At 43.4% G+C, this 22,698-nt stretch overlaps 1 protein-coding gene across 1 annotated transcript in view; it reads left to right on the top strand.

Moving 5' to 3' along the window:
- Positions 1 to 16,519: 16,519 nt before the first annotated feature.
- spin (Protein spinster) overlaps positions 16,520 to 22,698 on the top strand; it is a 144,584-nt gene continuing 138,405 nt past the window's right edge. The window contains exons 1-2 of the mRNA XM_071661034.1: positions 16,520 to 16,726; positions 16,858 to 17,011. Of these exons, the coding sequence (XP_071517135.1) occupies positions 16,982 to 17,011 (30 nt within the window). The 5' untranslated portion in view covers positions 16,520 to 16,726; positions 16,858 to 16,981. The remainder of the gene's footprint in view (positions 16,727 to 16,857; positions 17,012 to 22,698) is intronic.

The raw sequence follows: 22,698 nt of genomic DNA, 5'->3' as shown, positions 1-22,698 counted from the left end.
TTCAGTGATTTCCCCTCAAAGCACAAAAGAGTACCTTTGTTTCCCCCCCCCTCACTCTTGTACCCCATCTGAGGGGAGTTGGGAAAGTAGAGCAGGGGCTCCATCATCATCTCGGTAAGGTAGCTAGTGTGAGGCATCTAGGTATCTGGCCAACACACTGCCCCCTGACAGGGGGTAAAGAATGAAGTGGAGGTGGAGGCATTAGATTAAGTTGCGTCTCCTTAATCTAGATGAATCGCGTGAGAGATTAAAGGCATCATTATTGTGGTCCTACTGCTTCTTAGACGCGACCCTCCCACATACAGCTGCTCCAGCTGATGATGATGATGCTCCTGCTGCTTCTCCTGCTCTCTTCCCGAGCAGAGAGACTGGCAGAGGAGCGGTAACCTGCTGTTCCTTGACCCCCAGATAGCAGCAGGTGCCACAGCTGTAACGCCACCGTCACACCTTCACCGTAACAGACGTTCCTGAAGTAACATCTGGTAACGGTGTTACTCCAGTTGTGTCGGTCTCTGTCACAGGCGTTACTGGAGAACCTTTGGTGACGACTGTTGTTACGAGCGTACCTTTACCGTCACAGCCTTGCGTCACCATCTGGTAGTACCAGCGTCACAAGAAGGAAGGGGACACTGTTATCTCTCATATCAGTTTATCTCTGATTTCATGTCTCTCTCACGTAAGAATCTCAACACCAGAAACTCCACATTGAGACATGTTTCTCAGTCTTCCTATTGGTGAGAAATGATGGGAGACATCTCTGGAAAAAGTCTTCCAGAGGATATGGCCTTGTCCAGTCCACCATAACAGATGGTTGGTTTATTTGGGTTTTAAGCACATTGACTGCCGGGGTTATAAAGATCCTTAAATCCATATTATAAACCACCGACTAGGTATTTTTCAGCGTCTTTAGATATTGAAGATAATTCAAAGGCCGTGTATACTATGGTTCCAACACCATTATCTTGAAAGAAATGCATTCCAACAGTACTATCTTAACTGTTTGCATGACAGAGAGAGTCTTTTGGGTAATGCACTTGTTGTGAAGATTATATTGGGGAAATCTAAAGGGATGCTTAACGCAGGGTTATCGTTCGTGTAGAGGCAGACGGATTTCAGACGAAAACAAATGGTCTTATGGATGTTTGTGTACCAGCGGAAGGTGAAGAATGAATGGTCGTGGCTGACTCTCTCTCTCTCTCTCTCTCTCTCTCTCTCTCTATCTATCTATCTATCTATCTATCTATCTATCTATCTAGCACGTGATGTTATCTATCAACTCTATGCATCTTCATTCGCGGGGAAGAGAATCGCAAGACTGAATTATATTTGCTCTTAGATGGTTATTAGTATGAAATACGTAGTTGGCCAGTCCATATCTCTGTGAATTCGGGTATGTGTTTAGATTACACGTTGTGTGTGTGTGTGTGTGTGTGTGTGTGTGTGTGTGTGTGTCTGTGTTACATAAATATGATATACTTATTTTCAGACAAAAATTAACATTTTTCTCGAAGACGATGAAGTTTTCACAAAGAAAAGTTGAAGGAAAACTCGGGTTAAGTCCTGAAGCGTAGCGAGTTCAGCCAAGATATATTTAACACATTTATGGCAGGAAAGTAGAATTTACCAACCCTGGGTAAATTTCAGAACCGTGTCTAGATTAAGGTACGCCATGTACATTGAGGGACACATTGTAGTTTAGAAAGCTCGTATGGATTTGATAATCCTGCGTAGGTTTAGAAATCCTATGTAAATTAAGGAACTCCGTGTATATTTAGAAATCCTGTGTAAATTAAGGAACCCTGTGTATGTTTAGATATCCTATGTAAATTAAGGAAATCTGTGTGTATTTAAAGAGACTGTGTAAGTTTAGGAAGCCTCCTCCTTGGAAATGAAAATTTAGAATAAGGGACAGAAGTCAGTGTCAATAAGTCTAATTGGCCAGATCTGTATCATGCAACCGAACTATAAATAGTGGAATTTATCCCAAGATATACAACTCAGGGATAATCTCTGCTATCGCATGAGTCACAATAAGAAAATATGATCCTTGGATTCTAATCCATTCTCTCTCTCTCTCCTCTTTTTTTTTCTTTTTGAAAAAAGAAAATAAAGTGCTCAATCCCCTTTGCCATGTATCCATCACACAAACATAACACGACCCCGGTTTAATCTGTGTCATGACCCAACCCCATAACAAAACCGCAGCTCGACGTTTCCTTTACTGTTTCCGGGTTGAGATACGGAGTCTTATGCGTCATCAGTATTCCCCTTTCTTCATAGACACTGAGGATGTATAGAACCACCCGCTAACCACTCTAGCATCAACAAAATAGTCCAGAACTATAATATGGATAGAATCCAAGGCCCCAGACCCTGCAGGTGGGGCTGAAGGAGACATTCCGAAGCAAAAGACCAGATATGCAAATTTCGGGGCAAAGCGAAAGGCAGTAGTGGAATTTCTTTTTTTCTTCTGCCATTAATATTCAGTAGGCATTATTATAAGTGCCTGGGAGTTTTCCCGTCAGTCATGGCTTGCCTCTGGTACTTAGAATTTGAAATAACTCTCAGCATTTGATACCAGTAATGCCCATATTACCAAGCACCGTTCTCTCTCCATTAGGACAAAATATAATGAACTATTTGGGTTTAAGATTTAATTCATATCAGTTTGTATTACGTTGAAGGAGATTCTTAAAGTTAATGACCAGTTAAGTTTACTTACAAACGTAATTTTAATTGTTCTACATAAGTAGAGAGATTAACACACATTGGGCCCCATGCATGTATGTTTGCATGTACCAATAAGTTTGTATATGTAAATGTTTGAACGTAATTACCCAAATTGTTCTGTACGGTGAAGGAAGTTCTACACTCGTCTGGTGGCGTGAGTTAAATTTCCTCGAATATTAAAGAACTTTTTAACTTTCTTAACTTATGCAAACTGTCAACGGAGGCAATTTCATTAGGTATTTCCTTCCATTCATCATACATCATCATTTTCCTACAGCTATACCAACGTTTCTTGTTTGATGGCTGGACATGGCGAGCGGTTGGTCTGTATATGTGTTCGTCGAAGAACTGTTCAATGTTCACATCATCAAAGTGATTGTAAAACTTGAAGATTTTGATCAGGTCACCCCTTACTCTTCTCCCTTTCATGGTGTATGTACGTATAAATGTATTTATGCATGTATGCATATATGTATGGATGTTAGTGTCAGTGTGCATTCATATATATAACTGTGTACATATGTACTTGTGTGTGTGTGTGTGGTGTGTCTGTCTGTCTGTCTGTTATTGCAGTGGGGAAATGACCTTCGACGTGACTGTATCATAGTCAGTGGATGGGTGAAGTGCACAGCCTCCACAAAGAACTTACACAAAAAAAAAAATGAAAAATCCATCATTTCCCTGCTCCTGCGTGTAGTGCAGCCTAGTTAAAGGGGCACTGGGGTTTGATAATGTATCTGTCTTGTCGTCTGAGGAGAGAGAGAGAGACACGCCATCACCCATAGCATAACGAAACAGGTTCATCTTGTGTGTCATTGACAACGTCGCTTTTCACTCGTTTGAATCCCTTACTAAGATAAAGACTTTTTTTGTCCAGATTGTACCAGTAAATCTATAGTGAAGCGGGAAATCTCTCTTGTTATACGTACTTCATTCTTAATGAACCGTTTCACCGTTTTCTGAAAGAAAGAGACCTGTTCAACAGGGCAATCTCCAGAGCGGACATCGAGGTGTGAAATATATAAACTAGTAAAGACTAAAAGTAATCTTAAGCAAAGTTCATTTCCTAAGTTCCTCACGTCTTGTAAATAGACCTAGGCTCATTTTCCGGACAAGGGCCTCCTCCTCCTCCATGTTCGTTAACACTTCTTCTAAATTTATGTTTATCAATATGCATTATTTTCTCTGAAGAAAACGAGCTTCTCGCCGATGCGTTTCATATCTTTGAGAAAGTGTTTGAAGCATCTAGGAGTTTCGGACGCCTGATGTTTGAAGCATCTCGGAGGTTCGAACTTAGTGTTTAAGGCGTTCCGGACCTCCGAAACAATGTTAGGGGTGTTCTCGGAACTTCGAACCACTGTTTGAAGCGTCTGAACGCTTGGCACCCCGTAGCTCAGAGTGTAAAGACTTGAAACGCGATAAAAAAAAGATATTAAGATTACATGTTGAGATGATGATGATAAATATATTTTATGATCTTGTCTCTACACCACTTTTCATCCCGGCTCAGATGAGCTTCCATCTCCTACTTCCCCGACCACAGAATCACCAGGTTTTTTGAGGTTTTATCTGCTTCTGTTTTACTGAGACGTTGTGAGTGAGCCGTTTGGAGAGGTTGTGAGTCTTCGTGGTGGATTCCCACTTAAACTGAGATTCATAAGTTCCTATTTACTTAGGTTTTCTCATTTCCTCACTTAACAAGAGATGACAGCCTCCCTTTTGCTCAGGTTTAGTCATTTCCCACACCTAAAGTTAATAGGCTCCCATTGATTGAGATGTTATTCACTCTTCTTTCCCACTGGAAAGTTCTTTTCTCCCGCGCCCTCTACCCTCTCCCCTCCCACTGGAAACTTCTCTTCTCCCGCGCCCTCTACCCTCTCCCCTCCCACTGGAAAATTCTCTTCTCCCGCGCCCTCTACCCTCTCCCCTCCCACTGGAAAATTCTCCCGCGCCCTCTACCCTCTCCCCTCTCACTGGAAACTTCTCCCGCGGCCTCTACCCTCTCCCCTCTCACTGGAAACTTCTCCCGCGGCCTCTACCCTCTCCCCTGTCTCACTAGCTCCCTAACTCTTACTCTGAACTCGATCTCACTCATCGCCAACTCTATTCTCTTTTCCCCTCCTTCCATTTATATACTTCTTACTCACATCACTCCTCTTCCCTCCTCTTGTTCATTCTAATCATAACTTCTCTCAAATCAGTGTTCTTTCTCTCGTAGGAGCCATGAATCAGGTTGATAGATTAGTTCTTCCGTTCTTAGGATGAATTTAGATAAATCAGTCACACTTCTTCCGATAGACATGCTTCGTTAATGAACATAGATAGATGGGGCAAACCACCTCCAATTTTTGTGGTTATTATGGAAGCGGCATCTTGGGCACAAGGCCCGTCTGTTGATCCGGTCATCAACACTCAGGCACCAATCACAAATAAGAAAACTTGATCAGTACAGTTACTATTGGCCAATCAGAAGAAGAAGAATCCAACGTAATCATCTTATTCATGATGTCATACCTACAAATCCGCTTACGAGAACGAGCCTTTCTTGTGGCAGAGAACAATTACCAGTCTAAGGGGAAACGAAGCAGCTTCGGGATTGCCTCGATGAGGCTCGGAAAGTTTTGATGACTTATGGATTTATTCTATCGTCTACAGACTTCCTTTATCGTGTCTGTTATTATATCTAGTTGAAATGACATGGCTAGTGCTAGATGTGGTGTTAGCTTACGTTTTCCTAGCGTTTTATGTTGCTAAGATTTGGCTAAGTAATAATAAGGAAGCCGAAGCAAATCCCTGGACTTTTTAAGACTGGTTTATTTGGCCGCTTCACTGATTCAGTCAACTGCTTCATCTGATCGTTTCCACTGTCTGTTTAATGTTACCGTATCACCTGTTTGCTTCATCAGATATTTCGTGTGCTTGGTTCATCTGGCTGCTACACCTTCTGTTTCTTCAGGCTGCTTCGTTCGCCTGTTTCATCGATCTAGTGCACTTTCTTGCTTCATCTGGCTGCTTCATTAGTCTGTTTCATTCATCGCCACATCTCTCTTCCTCACAAAGATCGTTCATCATTTTGCTTTATTCGTCTGTTTCATCCGACCTTACGTGACTGCTTCACATCGTCTCTGAAGCTACAGGTAAGTGGTTCGAGTCCCAAGATCCAGGGCTTTGCTTCCAGCAGTGTCGCCGCCGAACTGAGGCATCTGATTCGAGTTCCGCTCACGTCTGGGTCCTTCTGGTTCACACTGGCTCCGTCCGGTCACATACCCCTCCCCTGAAGTTGACAACATTTTTCCATTTTTTACATAAAGGCTACTTTGATCTATACATCTCGTTCCTACCTATTTATAATCTTACAGTCGAACGTTATCGTAGTGGGTTTTTTTTCTTTTTTTCTTTTTTACAAGTATAGAGTGGAGCTATGAATCTTTGAGTCCAGGAGTGGAATTACAAGAAAGAAAATCGTAGATTTGGAAGCGTGCGTAAGCCAATATCTTTTACGGTTCTGTATTTCAGTCACTGGCGTCTAATATTCGCATGAACCAGGGGTAGAAAGTACGAGCAACAACGACAAAGTTGTCTCTCAAGTAATTCACGAGGACGAGACGCTGTGAAGCCCAGAAAGGCTAGTCGTAGTCCAGCGAGACATGAGAGATAATATAAAAGATCTCTTAAAGTGGAGTCAAGATGCACAAGGGACCATAACTGTCATAATAAACTTATGTAGCAGGTACGATAAAGAGCAGAGAGAGAGAGAGAGAGAGAGAGAGAGAGAGAGAGAGAGAGAGAGAGAGAGAGAGAGGGTGCTAGGTGAGCTAGGTTGGTCCTGCTTGTGTTTCTTGGTTCTGTGGAGAGAGTCGGAAAAGAATCCTAGAATTCTTTTATGCAGTAAATTGAGGTTTTGTACCCACGCTATCAGGATGCGCAGGGCGTGGTGGCGTGGGTAGGAGAGAGGTGGATCGTGTGGTTCTGGCGTGGGAGGGAGTGAGGTGGATCGTGTGGTTCTGGCGTGGGAGGGAGTGAGGGAGGCATGTGAAAGGATGAGTTATCATAGGATGATCTTCTCCATTACTCCTTACTGTCAGAACGGAATCTCTGGAAGTCTCCCCTCCGCCCGGGTCGTGCTTAAGGGTCCGACAGACTCAAATGTGTCTGAGCTCTGGGGTCTCGCCTGTTGCAGTGCGATATATACACTTAAGTGTCTCCTCCACTCGCATGGTGGAGGGGGATCTTCACGTGGATTTGCACTTTGCCAACTGTATTCGGTAATGAAATAGGGGAATGAGACCCACTGTAACGTTATGACTGAGGTTACGACTTCTCTTACCACAAAGCGCAGACCTCACGACTCTTTGAACACGACCAATACGACTCTTCGTGCGCTTCGGTACGACCTCTGTGTACAGTGACCTGGTCGTTGACCTGACCCTTAAGGTTCACGTCAAAGGCCAGGCCATTATAACCAAGGATTGTACTGAGGTGCTTAAACATCGTACCGTCGTGTTCAAGGGGTCGTACCGTCGTGCTCAAGGGGTCGTACTGCTGTGCTCAAGGCTTCGTACCGTCGTGCTCAAGGATCGAACCGCCTTTTTCAAAGCGTCAACACCACAGTAGCCATTTCTTTGACATATCGCTTCTCATTAAGTGCGGATAATGAGTCAATTAACGCTAGTCGGCCATCAATTCGACGCCAGGCTGCTGCTGCTTTGTTGATGAGGTTAGAACCAACGCGAGAAAACTGCAGCCACCATTTGGAAGCAGAAATTTCCACTTTTACTTGGCAGAGATAAAGCGATTAAGCGAGAGACGACACCAGTCCTCTTGAAGCCAGTAGAAACAGGAATTAACGAAGGTTGAATAAAACAAGTAACAGTAACAGAGGTGATGACAAGTAACAGTAACAGAGATGACCACACGTAACAGTAACAGAGATGACCACAAGTAACAGTAACAGAGATGACCACAAGTAACAGTAACAGAGATGACCACAAGTAACAGTAACAGATAACGATAAGTAACAGTAACAGATAACGACAAGTAACAGTAACAGAGATGACAAGTAACAGTAACAGAGATGACGACAAGTAACAGTAACAGATAACGACAAGTAACAGTAACAGAGATGACGACAAGTAACAGTAACAGATAACGACAAGTAACAGTAACAGATAACGACAAGTAACAGTAACAGAGATGACCACAAGTAACAGTAACAGATAACGACAAGTAACAGTAACAGATAACGACAAGTAACAGTAACAGAGATGACCACAAGGATCAGTAACAGATAACAAGTAACAGTAACAGATAACGACAAGTAACAGTAACAGATAACGACAAGTAACAGTAACAGATAACGACAAGTAACAGTAACACAGGTGACGACAAGGAGCAGTAACACAGGTGACCCTTTCGTGTTCATGACCTAAACTTCACGATTCCTTTATCAAAGATAAACTCAATAAACAACCGAGGACAGAACATTGTCAACAATATGTTTTATTTAACAATATCAGAAATTTTCATAACTATGATCTATGTTAATTTATAGTAATTAGTGCGATTGGGTAATCATTAATAGAAGGAAAAGAAGTAATTATGTAACCTAATCATGGTGGTGCAAGTCCTTACTTACGATTTGAGGAACTGCCCTCGTATTACATTGTATTACACTGTATTACATTGTATTACATTGTATTACACTGTATTACATTGTATTACACTGTATTACATTGTATTACATTGTATTACACTGCATTACATTGTATTACACTGTATTACATTGTAATGCACTGTATTACATTGTAATACACTGTATTACATTGTATTACATTGTATTACACTGTATTACATTGTATTACATTGTATTACATTGCATTACATTGTATTATTATTATGAGGGTTGATAAGATATATTTCCAGGTAAACAAATGATTACGTTGGGAAAATAAGGTAATCTGCAGATTATTTTTGCGTCATCATTAATCACCTACAGTGAACTTCACTGTAGGTGATTAACTCGAGCACTTCAGTCCGCCAGTGATGAACGTCCACGTCACTCTGTGTCCAAGACTTCAGCAGCCAATAGCGCACCAACACGTCACTGTCACAAGGACACCAGCAGCCAATGATTGACCTCCATGTCATCGGAACCCTAACTCCATATCAGCCAATATGGACCGCCACGTCATTAGAACCCAAACTCCAGCGGCCAATTATGGACGGTAACGTCATTGTAAATCAGACTCCAGCAGCCAATACAGGACCGCCACGTCGTTGTAAGTAAGACTTCAGCAGCCAATAAGGGACCGCCACGTCGTTGTAACTAAGACTCCGGCAGCCAATAAGGGACCTCAACGCGACTGTCCCATCTTGTAGTGTTGACAAAGAACGAATTGGAGGAGCGTTATATGTAGCAAACCGAGTCCCTGGAAGGTCTGGAAGATCCTGGAACATGTAAATGGTTTTCCAGACCTGGAAGGAACGTTGTCTTGGTGGAGAGAAGGAGAGACGAGGAAGCAAGAACCAGAAGAGAAACGAAGACAGATAGGAGGGCCTGGACGATGGAGCGAAGAAGGAAGCGAAGGCAATGAGATAGATAGATAGAGAGAGAGAGAGAGAGAGAAGAGAGAGAGAGAGAGAGAGTTGATCAACTTATCCATCCACAACAACCTGACCTTACAACCAGACTACGTCATCTCTCTCTCTCTCTCTCTCTCTCTCTCTCTCTCTCTGTCATCACAACACACCTTACAATCTCAGGTAGATCATTTCACTGCTCATAGCACAATATAACTCGTTACCAGGAGTAGAATCTAGGAAAACTCTGTCATATTTTATGTCAGGATGTACATTAAAAACCCCCACTCATCACTAACACCAAACTCAACCTGGATATTTGATTTTTCAACTTACTGTGAAAGAAAAAAAATATTTGTTGATTTTATCCCCTTTTTTTTTTCGCTTCGGAATATTCTTTCAGTTCCTGATATGCCAGAGTTGATAGATCTATCTATTATGCTTTGGATATATCATCATTCAGTTACATGTAACCGATCAATCCTACACACTTACACATTGATACAAGGAAACGGATAAAAATCCATCTTGTCAATAAGGACCTTCAACTCATTCTGTCAGCAGGGATATTGGTTCTTGTCGGTAATAAACTGCAACGTCGAAGGCAAGAATATACCTTGTTTACATCGGAGTCCAGACACTTAGGTTGTGAATGTGTTTCAGTTCCATAGGATTATCACCATATCTGGCACGACCAAGGAAGACTAGCCAGCTTGTCTTGCCTTCCTGTGGCATTCGTCTCTCTCTCTCTCTCTCTCTCTCTCTCTCTCTCTCTCTCTCTCTCTCTCTCTCTCTCTCTCTCTCTCTCTCTCTCCGCTATACAAAACAGACACAGACAGACATACAGACAGACACATACAGCCAAGCCACTCACACCCATCTCCACCACCCGACCGCCATCAGCCAAACCTTATAACCCAAAATTACATTTTTACATAAACTGTCATCGGGTCAAGATTACACACCGTGTTAGACCCATCTCTCTCCTTCCCCTTTCCATATGATTGCAATCCTCGCTCGTCAGCTGATCCGGAGCCGCTATCAGCGCTGCTGAGAAGGATATCAAATATTCTTGGATAATGCCAGCCAGCGATATCGAGGATCTATCAGATCACTGTAGGATAACAGATGTTCTGGTATCGAGTTCAAGTGACTTCTTCGCTCTATCGGAGGTCTGTGTTATCGATTATACGTACATTTATCTTTGTATATCAGCGATTGATATCATGGTAAGGGTATGATTGGCGGATCATCCATCTACGGTTTGAAGTATGTTATCATACCAGTAGGATGATCATAACCCTACAGCAGAATATGATTCATGCATTGATATCATGGTAAGGGTATGATTGGTGGATCATCCATCTACGGTTTGAAGTATGTTATCATACCAGTGGGATGATCATAACCGTATAGCAGGATATGATTCATGTGACATGATAACACATCAGAAAGATATCAACCAATATGATGATATCAACGAAGCGACATGCTATCATACCATTCCAAGTGATAACGCAAGATGGTAGTTATGATAGCAAGGACTCATTCACGTTATCTTGGTTTACTACACAAAACACACTATATGATATCATTCATTATTTTCTTTTTATTTCATTTGTTTCCTATTTCTCATAACATCATCAAGATCTAGAATTTCTTATTGTAACAATCACTTCGCAACTTGTACAATTCAACTTGACTAATTTAACCTTTTTAACCATGATGGTTTAACTTCCGTTGCTTTTGTATGATTTTAACATAATCCCTTTATCATCAGTCACTCTCAATTCTTCCTCGTTCTAAATCTATATCAAAATCCTACCTGCTGTGTCCACAGTCATCCTGCAAGCTGGCTATCACTACATCATCAGGAATCATTGTTCGAGTCCCGGACGTGGGCCATGGCTCACAGTCAACCCAGATGTTCATCGTCCCTTTTAGGGCTGGTCTATGAATTCGTGCCTACCATGATATATATATATATATATATATATATATATATATATATATATATATATATATATATATATTATCCCTGGGGATAGGGGAGAAAGAATACTTCCCACGTATTCCCTGCGTGTCGTAGAAGGCGACTAAAAGGGGAGGGAGCGGGGGGCTGGAAATCCTCCCCTCTTGTTTTGTTTTTTGTTTTTTCCAAAAGAAGGAACAGAGAAGGGGGCCAGGTGAGGATATTCCCTCAGAGGCCCAGTCCTCTGTTCTTAACGCTACCTTGCTAATGCGGGAAATGGCGAATAGTTTGAAAGAAAAAAGAAAGATATATATATATATATATATATGTATATATACTGTAACACTCACACACCAAGGTCAGTCGGCGAGATATTGAGCCTTTGTTGTCAAACACATCAGTCCTCTGTCCTTGGTATTGTTGGCTGAGCAGGGCGGAGAGAGAGAGAGAGAGAGAGAGAGAGAGAGAGAGAGAGAGAGAGAGAGAGAGAGTGTGTGTGTGTGTGTGTGTGTGTGTGTGTGTAAGTGTACCTGCCTATACCGTGCTCAGTTCTGCCAATATTCCACTCGTACATGACCAAAGGGAAAATGTTCTTACATTCCGATTCTCTTTAACCGAATTAGAAGGACATTTGGGTTAAATCCTCTTATTAAGCCATTTAGTCCAAGGCTGTGGTAATTTTCACACACGAAAATTGCAGTTGTGAGAGAATTTACACCTGCTCTCGCGTGAAGCGTCTCATTAAGGCTTCGAACCCTGCTTCACCGGCTTCAAAGGCGAGAGAGATGGTGTGTGTGTGTGTGTGTGTGTGTCTCAATCACACCGTTAATGCTAGTTGCATGATCGGGATACAATTCTGTCTTTGTCGGCTCTGTAAGTACAGCACAGTGGTTCGAATCTTTCAGAGGTAGTACATGTAATAGTAAGTTTAGGTTCTCTTACAACTATGGAGCAATTAGACCTTGGATGAACCTTTCTTGTCGAAGCACCGGGTCGAGCTCGAGGATATAGATCAGAGGTTTGACATCTCGTGGGTTAGATTCAGGTCATGATGACCTTCTGTTTTCTTTAACATACCTGAAACAGGAATCAATGAATTTCCTTTAGATTTTTCTTTTGTAACTGTCAACGTATTGTATCTATAGAAATCTCTTTATTACCTAAATTGAATATTCTTTGTCTGACCTTCTGTTCTTGCGTTGTGTTGGATGATCTTCAGTTTTTTGATATTCTTTTTGTTGTTCATGCCTAATATATTTGCAAGCTCTTGATCCACTTCCAGGTCTCAGCAACCTTATGATGGAGATTCCCAGTTCCTGTCGATATATTCCCTCAAGATTCTACCAACTCTTCTAAAACCTGAACACCCTAACAGGGCTTCCTCTTACAAAGGCTCTGGGATCGTCTCAGTTTTCCTGCGTCACGGAATCGAACCAAGGTTCACGGCGAAGCCCCAGCTCGTCTGCCATTGCAGTAGTCCCCTTCATACTTTTTTTTTTTTCATTTCCTCCTACAACATCATCCATAACCACATGAGTCAAATCTACATGGCCTATCTGTCTGCTCCCCTCTCACAATATGTACCACGATATCTCCTTGCTATCGTATCACAACACTTGTGCTGTTCACAACTTGGTTTTAACATCTCAATCCTAATCAATAATTACTTTAACTGGTCAATAAAGACGGTGTTTACTCAAGTTGGAAGAGAGTAGAGACATGTTTCATGGTCTTCTATGGTAAAGTGATTCTCAAGTCTTTCACACTCCAGCTGATGTGTGAGCTAAAGTAACATAGTACCAGCACTCTTCTTCATTGTTACTTTAGATTGTTTCGGGACTTTTACACAAAGACTTCGAAGTATTTCTTATTTCTCATATTTTTTTTGATAAGTATATCTTTGAAAAGGTACCAGAGACAAATTTACGTAGTCGAATTCAGAAGTACTTAGAAGTGAATTCAGAAAAGTAATATACTTAAAGAAACATTACTCCTTAGTTACTTATAACCACAGCCTAGGAGATTCCTCCAAAGTTATAGATTGACATAGTAACAACATCTGCTCAACTTGTAACCCAAACGAACGCGTTATTCTTACCTTAAAACAACATATTCAAAATATTACATATCATCATCTCAACTGATGTGTATAATATATCTGCTTACAATTAGGGAAATATACCACACATTTGCTACTGGTCTCGTGAATGGAGATTCTGTTGCTTTGGCTTATACTGTTATTCTGTTATACTGTTATTCTGTTACTCTGTAGTGTAGCTTTCTTGTACTGTTCGTATGGATAGATTTCATCTTTGCCAGTACCACTGCAGTGGGCCCCACTTACAATGATGTTGTTAGATGGCACCACCAGTACTGATGTCGGATTGCCTGTTGCCATTATGTTTACCATTATTCTTACAATATCAGAGCCTCTAACCCGCAAGATAAGGGGCTGATAAGGGCCTCAGCCTCATCTCCAAAACAACTGTTGTAAGTGTGTCTTTCTGTGAGGGTCGACCATCCCTGTAGTATAAGGGATCGTATCAGTATTGCCTCACAGAAAACCTGATTCAAATAATCACGTCTGAGATCAAACAGGCGAGGGGTAAACGCCTCGACAACAGACAACAGACAAGCAACGCCCCTCGCTACTACACAACCTGGAACAATTCCATCCATGCTACTCATGTCGGCTTATGCAGTCAAGCAGACCATTTCCATTTACACACGGGTATGCAAGTTCCAGCAAGCTTCAGTCGAGATTGTGACACAGACGAGAATTTGGGAACAGGATAAGACTGTAGCACAGCGAGAGATAATGGTACATGGGCCAGACTTTATCTCTCTCCACAGTGGGTGCAGGTTTCATACACAAACATTCGTGTGGTCTCCAAAGTAGATGAATATGAATTCATTTTTCAGACTTTCGTTTGGTTTTGTTCAATATTTTTCCCCCTCTATGACCAGGCTCATTTCTTTTTTTAACTCTGGTTAAACAACAAAGATATGGAGACTACGTAGAACCCATCCCTCAGCCATGGTTACAGATAGGATATATATATATATAGATAGGATACAGTATATATATATACTATCTGGATAAAAAAGCTATCACTTGTCAAAACTCGTAAATAACTGACGTCTTTGAAGAACACAAGGACCAAACATAACGTGAAAGACGTTGCCATGGTCGTAGAAGCATTTACACCCATCCACCTTGGATCAACACCACGTCCGCATGCGACCAGGAACCTCCTCTCTCTCTCTCTCTCTCTCTCTCTCTCCCCGGAGCAGGAAGAGATGAGCGAGGCCGCCAAGCGTGATTCATGAGGTCGGATGTGATACAGTCAGGGTCATTCGTCGTTTGATGGTCTGGTTATGATCCTGAGGATGGAGTCTGAGGAGCAGTTGTGAGGATCGGTGAAGTAGTACTGCCTTCCTAAAGTGGGGTCATTAGCTGTGAGTTAACGATGCCTCGTCACAGCTGTTACCGGACGAGTTGTAAGGAGGAGGAGAAAAGCCTCATAGTGTTTCATTCTCTGTATGCAAATCAGAGACGTTTTTGAAGTAGAGAAGGACCAGTGGTGAACGGTTGGGGGCACAACACAACTCCTGCAGTCTTGCCTTTACAGAAAATAATGTTCCTTTGATTCGTGAGAAGTTCATATGTTCTTTGTTCAACTTCTTCATCACATAATAAGCTGTCTTTATACACTCTCTTTCATAAGCGAATATAACTTGCTTCGGTGTTTGAGACCATTTGCTATAACAGTGAATAATGAATCATTTTGATTTGGTTGTGCTTGTTTTATTTACAGTTAAAGAAAGTGCCTCCCATCCCACCCACCCAGTGAGCGATTACTGTGTCATGTACTGTAAAACAGCTTAAACTATATGAGACGTTTTGGTTAAGATAACACTGTAATTTTTAATGAACTTTTGCCTTTGTTAGTGTTCATTTTTCTGGGGAAACGACTTAACTATTAGTTTTCAAGCAAGATTCAAATGCTTTTTAAGATATTTCATCTTCGGACGAAAATCATCTTAGATTCAAATGCTTTTTAAGATATTTCATCCTCATACGAAAATCATCTTCGAAAAAAAAAAAAACAGAGAACCAGCGACACTAGGAAACAGGAAGCGAAGCTTTACCTCACTTTCCATTCTGATTATAAACCTAACTGGGAGGCGACGTTAGCAGCAGAGTCCCGTCCACAGTGGCAGTGAGGCAGTAGTGTGAGAATGTACAGTTCCTGCTCAGGAATCTTGATCCAGTGTTGTGGAAATGTACAGCTCACGCTAGGGAACCATCACTAAACTAGAGGCTTTCCAGGCGAGTCGTGTTTCTTAAGGAATACTGCAGTCATGTGTGGTAGAGGTAACGTGTCATTGTATATCCATAAACATGCATTACCATTCCTTCCGGCTTCACAATTTTGAATAAAAGATATTTTAGGGTTAAAGATCATGGAGTAATCGGGTGTGAAGTCAAACCTGTAAGCCATGCAGGATATAATACAGTTATGTATGTTATTGATGTCTCGAAACGAGATTGATTCAGTGGGCGGGTCGAAGCTTCGAGGCAGGCTACTCGAATCAAAACATGTCGTAAAGAACGTTGTTCGCTTGTTATTAGGGGTCATATCAGGTCTTATATTACGATATCATAATGGTTTATGGCACCAAAGCCTGTGTCTTGCACAGGAGGTTAGCACTGAAACCCCCCGGTGATTCAACACACACATTGAGGTAAAGACACGTAAATACAAAGGAAGAAGAGACGGGACAACACGAGTGTGAAACTCCCCATCCCCCGGTAACACACAAACAGTCATCACACAAACACATGCCTCTGTGGTGTAGTGATTAGCGTCACTGACCATGCATCAGCACGGGCCCACCCAGGATCGGGGCCTGTATGGGTTCGAAATCTGGGTTCGGCAGTCAGCCCACACACAATAGCTCTCAGTTGACTGTGGGCAGACTGCCGGACCCAGGTTTAAAACGGAAGTCAAACATCATGAAAAACATAGGAGTGAAGTCTGGCGATGGCCATATGAGGAAAGGTGTTTTTCGTGTCCTTTTGTTTGGTTCCAGTAATGGATCTGGGAGATAAATCTAGCTCCAACCGTAGCATTCTTGTAAAAATATTTTTTAAGTGTTTCCCGGTGTGTATTTTCTGGTAATCTATTGGAGTGTTATTTTCATTGAACTCCTAATTGTTCTATAACTTTGCAGCTCAAGCAGGCAGAAAGGGCACCGAACTGTTGCATCTCATCGATAAATCTTATGAAACTAAAACTAAGATGATATTTCCCGAGAGATGTATGTAATCCTTTCACGGTAAAGTAGATCTCCAACGGGCCACATAAGATGATGATGATGCCTTCAACTCACGACACACTTCAGCCAACAGGAGGTTCTTCCATTCTCCTGTTGTATAATGTTAGTGCAATCATTGATGTGACTATGATTCAGGATTGACTGTTCGTCATATATGAGTTCTCTTCAATGTGATCCGTGACATATTTCTCGTATCATTATACCACAAACTTATTCCTTATCCTCTTCCATAGGTACATGGCAGCCTAACCACGTCAGTATAGATACGATCTTGGGTTATATTGCTGCAGTTTTGACCTTACCAGCCACAACAGTGACAACGAGACTTCCCCCCCTACACACACCCCTCGCCCATCCATGGAAGGAGAGACACACTTCTCCAGAGAGGTAATTCGCAAGTCTTCAGTCGAAGTGTTTCATTGTCTAGGGTACACAACCTCGTCCACTGAGGGGCTCTGGCAAGTTTTTCTCAGCCCCTCACTAGGTACGCTTATCTTTTTGGCACACTCACTCCTAACATCATCTTCGAATTGGTCAATAGATTTACGGTTTAGTTTTTTTAGTACCATACTAAGGTTCCCAGACAGCCACACGCTCGCCATCCAATCCCCTCCAGTGTTTCCTGTTTCGCTAATAAGATTATTACAGGCTATTACTACGTCTTATAATCCCTTTGTAGATTCTACAGTAAGGAATTGAATGCTTGACTAAGCGTAGGAGCGTCGTAATGACCTGGCGCTGCCCGAGTTGTATTAATTATTACTCGTAAATGTGTTTGTTAACAAGCTGTGATTGCGTTCGCGGGAGACGGTGGAAGTGCTTCATCATATCGAGCGAAATCGAAGCCGGTTCAACAGTTCTGTTGTGTGAAGCTCCTGGTAGAGTGCTTGGCGTAATACCCCAGCAGCAGCGAGAGGGCTTCTAGATGGAGAATTATATCGTACTTCAGCTCACACGAGTAAGGCTTCACTCTGATGAACCCGAGACAGTTCCTCAGTGGTTGAGGAACTGTCTCGTTCCCATTTGGTCATGTGAAGCCCAGTACGAAACGTCAAGTTTAAGATTTACGTTTTCGTATGAATTATCTCGTACCCACTTTAACTTGATGTGATTATGAGTATAGTGCAGCTCAGACGTCCTCGCACTCAAAATGAGTAATAAAGATTAAAGTATGCAAATGATTATTTCTAGATTCGAAACTACTCACATCCGAACCTCATGACTCACTTAAGGTACGCGGACCGAATCAAGCGGACTGAAACGAATCTTAGAGTTTGTGGAATCACCCGACCATTTCGTATTCCACATCAGGTGAAGATTCATATTTCTCCACCGCCACCACCACAACATTTCGACCTCCGCTCTACACTAATACCCAAGCCGGCCAGGATCTGACGCCTTTGTGAACGTGTGTTTGAGGTTCTGTCGGCAGGCACTGGTGTCCACGGCATTTTATTAACCAACTTGAGTACGACTGTAAAACCCCTTGCGCTTGGTAAGACGACCCCGCGAGTACGACAGGACTCGGCGACACAAGCCTTTGAGCGCGACGGGTATACGACCCTTGGGTATGAACACTAAGGAATTTGACCCGACCCTTGAGGATCAAGTCAAAGGCCAGGCCTTCATAGAACCCATGGGTCGCACCGTCGTCCTCAGAGGGTCGTACCGTCGTGCTCGAGGGTCACACAGTCGTCCTCGAGGGTCGTACCATCGTGCTCAAGGGTCACACAGTCGTGCTCAAGGGTCGTACCGTCGTGCTCAAGGGTCGTACCGTCGTGCTCAAAGGGTCGTACCGTCGTGCTCGAGGGTCGTACCGTCGTGCTCGAGGGTCGTACCGTCGTCGTGCTCCGGTAGTTACGTTTCGGACGCCGGGAACAGAGGGAAAAAAAAAAAAAACCACATTCGGACGAAAATCATTCTCTGGGAAGTGTGTTGGCTGGCGTTCAAGACCGAGTGCTGGCGAATCCCCTTGCTGGCTCCCCCTTCAGCTGTCCTGAAGCCATGTGACGTCAGCTCCCAGCTCTCATGGATGAGTAAACTCCTGGTACTCATCCACGACCCACTGTACTCACTTACGCACGACCAGTTGTACTCAGCGGCTCCTTGTAACATGGGTGAGTGAGTAAAACTGTTCGTGAGTGGTAGAATATAGCGATTCGTGATGGAAAATGGGATGGTGGGATAAGTGGGTATTGTGAATGAAAACGGGGAATGGGTATTGCAGGGAGAAAATGGGAGGGAAGTGCGCTAAAAGCCTGTGATTTGCATAATACAATAATATCCCAGGGAGAAGAAGAATGAGCTGGCAACGGGAAACGAAATTGCCTGATGAGAAAATAGATTACGCGAATAGAAAACGCCATCTGGTTCGCGGCTGACGGGAGGATGGAAGAAAATTTCGAAAAGAGTTACCGAAAGAGGAATGAGCAAGACTCAGGTGGACGAAATCTCCCAGTACAAGTTAAAGAAGACGGGAAGTGGTAAACAAAAGAAAACGACGTTAGGGAGGTGTATGGAACTCCATGGGAAGAAAATGTGAGGCGATTCCCTTTCTGGCTTCACTATCCTCACTTAGATCTGCTGCCTCCTCACGCCTCACTAACGTCTCTGAATTTATGGGTATTAATTCTCATTACCCTCACCCACCTCTCCTGGTCTTCAACATCCACTCACTCTCGTCCCTCATCTCTGCTGGTATACAACCCTCACTATCCTCACTCAAATTCTCCCCCTTCAGTCCTCACTATCCTCACTGGATTTCTCCCCTTTAGTCCTCACTATCCTCACTCAAATTCTCCCCTTCCGTCCTCACTATCCTCACTCACATTCTCCCCTTCCATCCTCGCTATCCTCACTCACATTCTCCCCTTCAGTCCTCACTATCATCACTCACATTCTCCCCTTCCACCTTCACTATCCTCACTCAATTTCTCCCCTTCCATCCTCACTATCCTCACTCAAATTCTCCCCTTCCATCCCCACTCACAATCTCCCCTTCCATCTTCACTGCCCTCACTCACATTCTCCCCTTCCACCTTCGCTATTCTCACTCAAATTCTCCCCTTCCATCCTCACTCAAATTCTCCCCCTTCCATCCTCACTATCCTCACTCAACTTCTCCCCTTCCATCCTCACTATCCTCACTCAAATTCTCCCCTTCCATCCTCACTCAAATTCTCCCCTTCCATCCTCACTATCCTCACTCAAATTCTCCCCTTCCATCCTCACTCACATTCTCCCCTTTCATCCTCACTCAAATTCTCCCCTTCCATCCTCACTCAAATTCTCCCCTTCCATCCTCACTCAAATTCTCCCCTTCCATCCTCACTCAAATTCTCCCCTTCCATCCTCACTCACATTCTCCCCTTCCATCCTCACTATCCTCACTCACATTCTCCCCTTCCATCCTCACTATCCTCACTCAAATTCTCCCCTTCCATCCTCACTATCCTCACTCACATTCTCCCCTTCCATCCTCACTATCCTCACTCAAATTCTCCCCTTCCATCCTCACTCACATTCTCCCCTTCCATCCTCACTATCCTCACTCAAATTCTCCCCTTCCATCCTCACTATCCTCACTCAAATTCTCCCCTTCCATCCTCACTCAAATTCTCCCCTTCCATCCTCACTATCCTCACTCAAATTCTCCCCTTCCATCCTCACTCAAATTCTCCCCTTCCATCCTCACTATCCTCACTCAATTCTCCCCTTCCATCCTCACTCAAATTCTCCCCTTCCATCCTCACTATCCTCACTCAAATTCTCCCCTTCAGTCCTCACTCAAATTCTCCCCTTCCATCCTCACTATCCTCACTCAAATTCTCCCCTTCAGTCCTCACTCAAATTCTCCCCTTCCATCCTCACTATCCTCACTCAAATTCTCCCCTTCAGTCCTCACTCAAATTCTCCCCTTCAGTCCTCACTCAAATTCTCCCCTTCCATCCTCACTATCCTCACTCAAATTCTCCCCTTCAGTCCTCACTCAAATTCTCCCCTTCAGTCCTCACTCAAATTCTCCCCTTCCATCCTCACTCAAATTCTCCCCTTCAGTCCTCACTCAAATTCTCCCCTTCCATCCTCACTATCCTCACTCAAATTCTCCCCTTCAGTCCTCACTCAAATTCTCCCCTTCAGTCCTCACTCAAATTCTCCCCTTCCATCCTCACTATCCTCACTCAAATTCTCCCCTTCCATCCTCACTCAAATTCTCCCCTTCCATCCTCACTCAAATTCTCCCCTTCAGTCCTCACTCAAATTCTCCCCTTCCATCCTCACTATCCTCACTCAAATTCTCCCCTTCCATCCTCACTATCCTCACTCAAATTCTCCCCTTCAGTCCTCACTCAAATTCTCCCCTTCCATCCTCACTCAAATTCTCCCCTTCAGTCCTCACTCAAATTCTCCCCTTCCATCCTCACTCAAATTCTCCCCTTCCATCCTCACTATCCTCACTCAAATTCTCCCCTTCCATCCTCACTCAAATTCTCCCCTTCAGTCCTCACTCAAATTCTCCCCTTCCATCCTCACTATCCTCACTCAAATTCTCCCCTTCCATCCTCACTCAAATTCTCCCCTTCAGTCCTCACTCAAATTCTCCCCTTCCATCCTCACTCAAATTCTCCCCTTCCATCCTCACTATCCTCACTCAAATTCTCCCCTTCAGTCCTCACTCAAATTCTCCCCTTCAGTCCTCACTCAAATTCTCCCCTTCAGTCCTCACTCAAATTCTCCCCTTCCATCCTCACTATCCTCACTCAAATTCTCCCCTTCCATCCTCACTATCCTCACTCAAATTCTCCCCTTCCATCCTCACTATCCTCACTCAAATTCTCCCCTTCAGTCCTCACTCAAATTCTCCCCTTCCATCCTCACTATCCTCACTCAAATTCTCCCCTTCAGTCCTCACTCAAATTCTCCCCTTCCATCCTCACTATCCTCACTCAAATTCTCCCCTTCCATCCTCACTATCCTCACTCAAATTCTCCCCTTCAGTCCTCACTCAAATTCTCCCCTTCCATCCTCACTCAAATTCTCCCCTTCAGTCCTCACTCAAATTCTCCCCTTCAGTCCTCACTCAAATTCTCCCCTTCAGTCCTCACTCAAATTCTCCCCTTCAGTCCTCACTCAAATTCTCCCCTTCCATCCTCACTATCCTCACTCAAATTCTCCCCTTCCATCCTCACTATCCTCACTCAAATTCTCCCCTTCAGTCCTCACTCAAATTCTCCCCTTCCATCCTCACTATCCTCACTCAAATTCTCCCCTTCAGTCCTCACTCAAATTCTCCCCTTCAGTCCTCACTCAAATTCTCCCCTTCAGTCCTCACTCAAATTCTCCCCTTCAGTCCTCACTCAAATTCTCCCCTTCCATCCTCACTATCCTCACTCAAATTCTCCCCTTCAGTCCTCACTCAAATTCTCCCCTTCCATCCTCACTATCCTCACTCAAATTCTCCCCTTCCATCCTCACTATCCTCACTCAAATTCTCCCCTTCCATCCTCACTATCCTCACTCAATTCTCCCCTTCCATCCTCACTATCCTCACTCAATTCTCCCCTTCCATCCTCACTATCCTCACTCAAATTCTCCCCTTCCATCCTCACTATCCTCACTCAAATTCTCCCCTTCCATCCTCACTCAAATTCTCCCCTTCCATCCTCACTATCCTCACTCAAATTCTCCCCTTCCATCCTCACTATCCTCACTCAAATTCTCCCCTTCAGTCCTCACTCAAATTCTCCCCTTCCATCCTCACTCAAATTCTCCCCTTCCATCCTCACTATCCTCACTCAAATTCTCCCCTTCCATCCTCACTATCCTCACTCAAATTCTCCCCTTCAGTCCTCACTCAAATTCTCCCCTTCAGTCCTCACTCAAATTCTCCCCTTCAGTCCTCACTCAAATTCTCCCCTTCAGTCCTCACTCAAATTCTCCCCTTCAGTCCTCACTCAAATTCTCCCCTTCCATCCTCACTATCCTCACTCAAATTCTCCCCTTCAGTCCTCACTCAAATTCTCCCCTTCAGTCCTCACTCAAATTCTCCCCTTCCATCCTCACTCAAATTCTCC

This window comes from Panulirus ornatus, chromosome 73 (assembly GCF_036320965.1).
Source record: "Panulirus ornatus isolate Po-2019 chromosome 73, ASM3632096v1, whole genome shotgun sequence".
Classification (NCBI taxonomy): Eukaryota; Metazoa; Arthropoda; class Malacostraca; order Decapoda; family Palinuridae; genus Panulirus; species Panulirus ornatus.
Note: the sequence above shows the minus strand (reverse complement) of the source record. Positions and strands in the feature narration are given on the sequence as shown.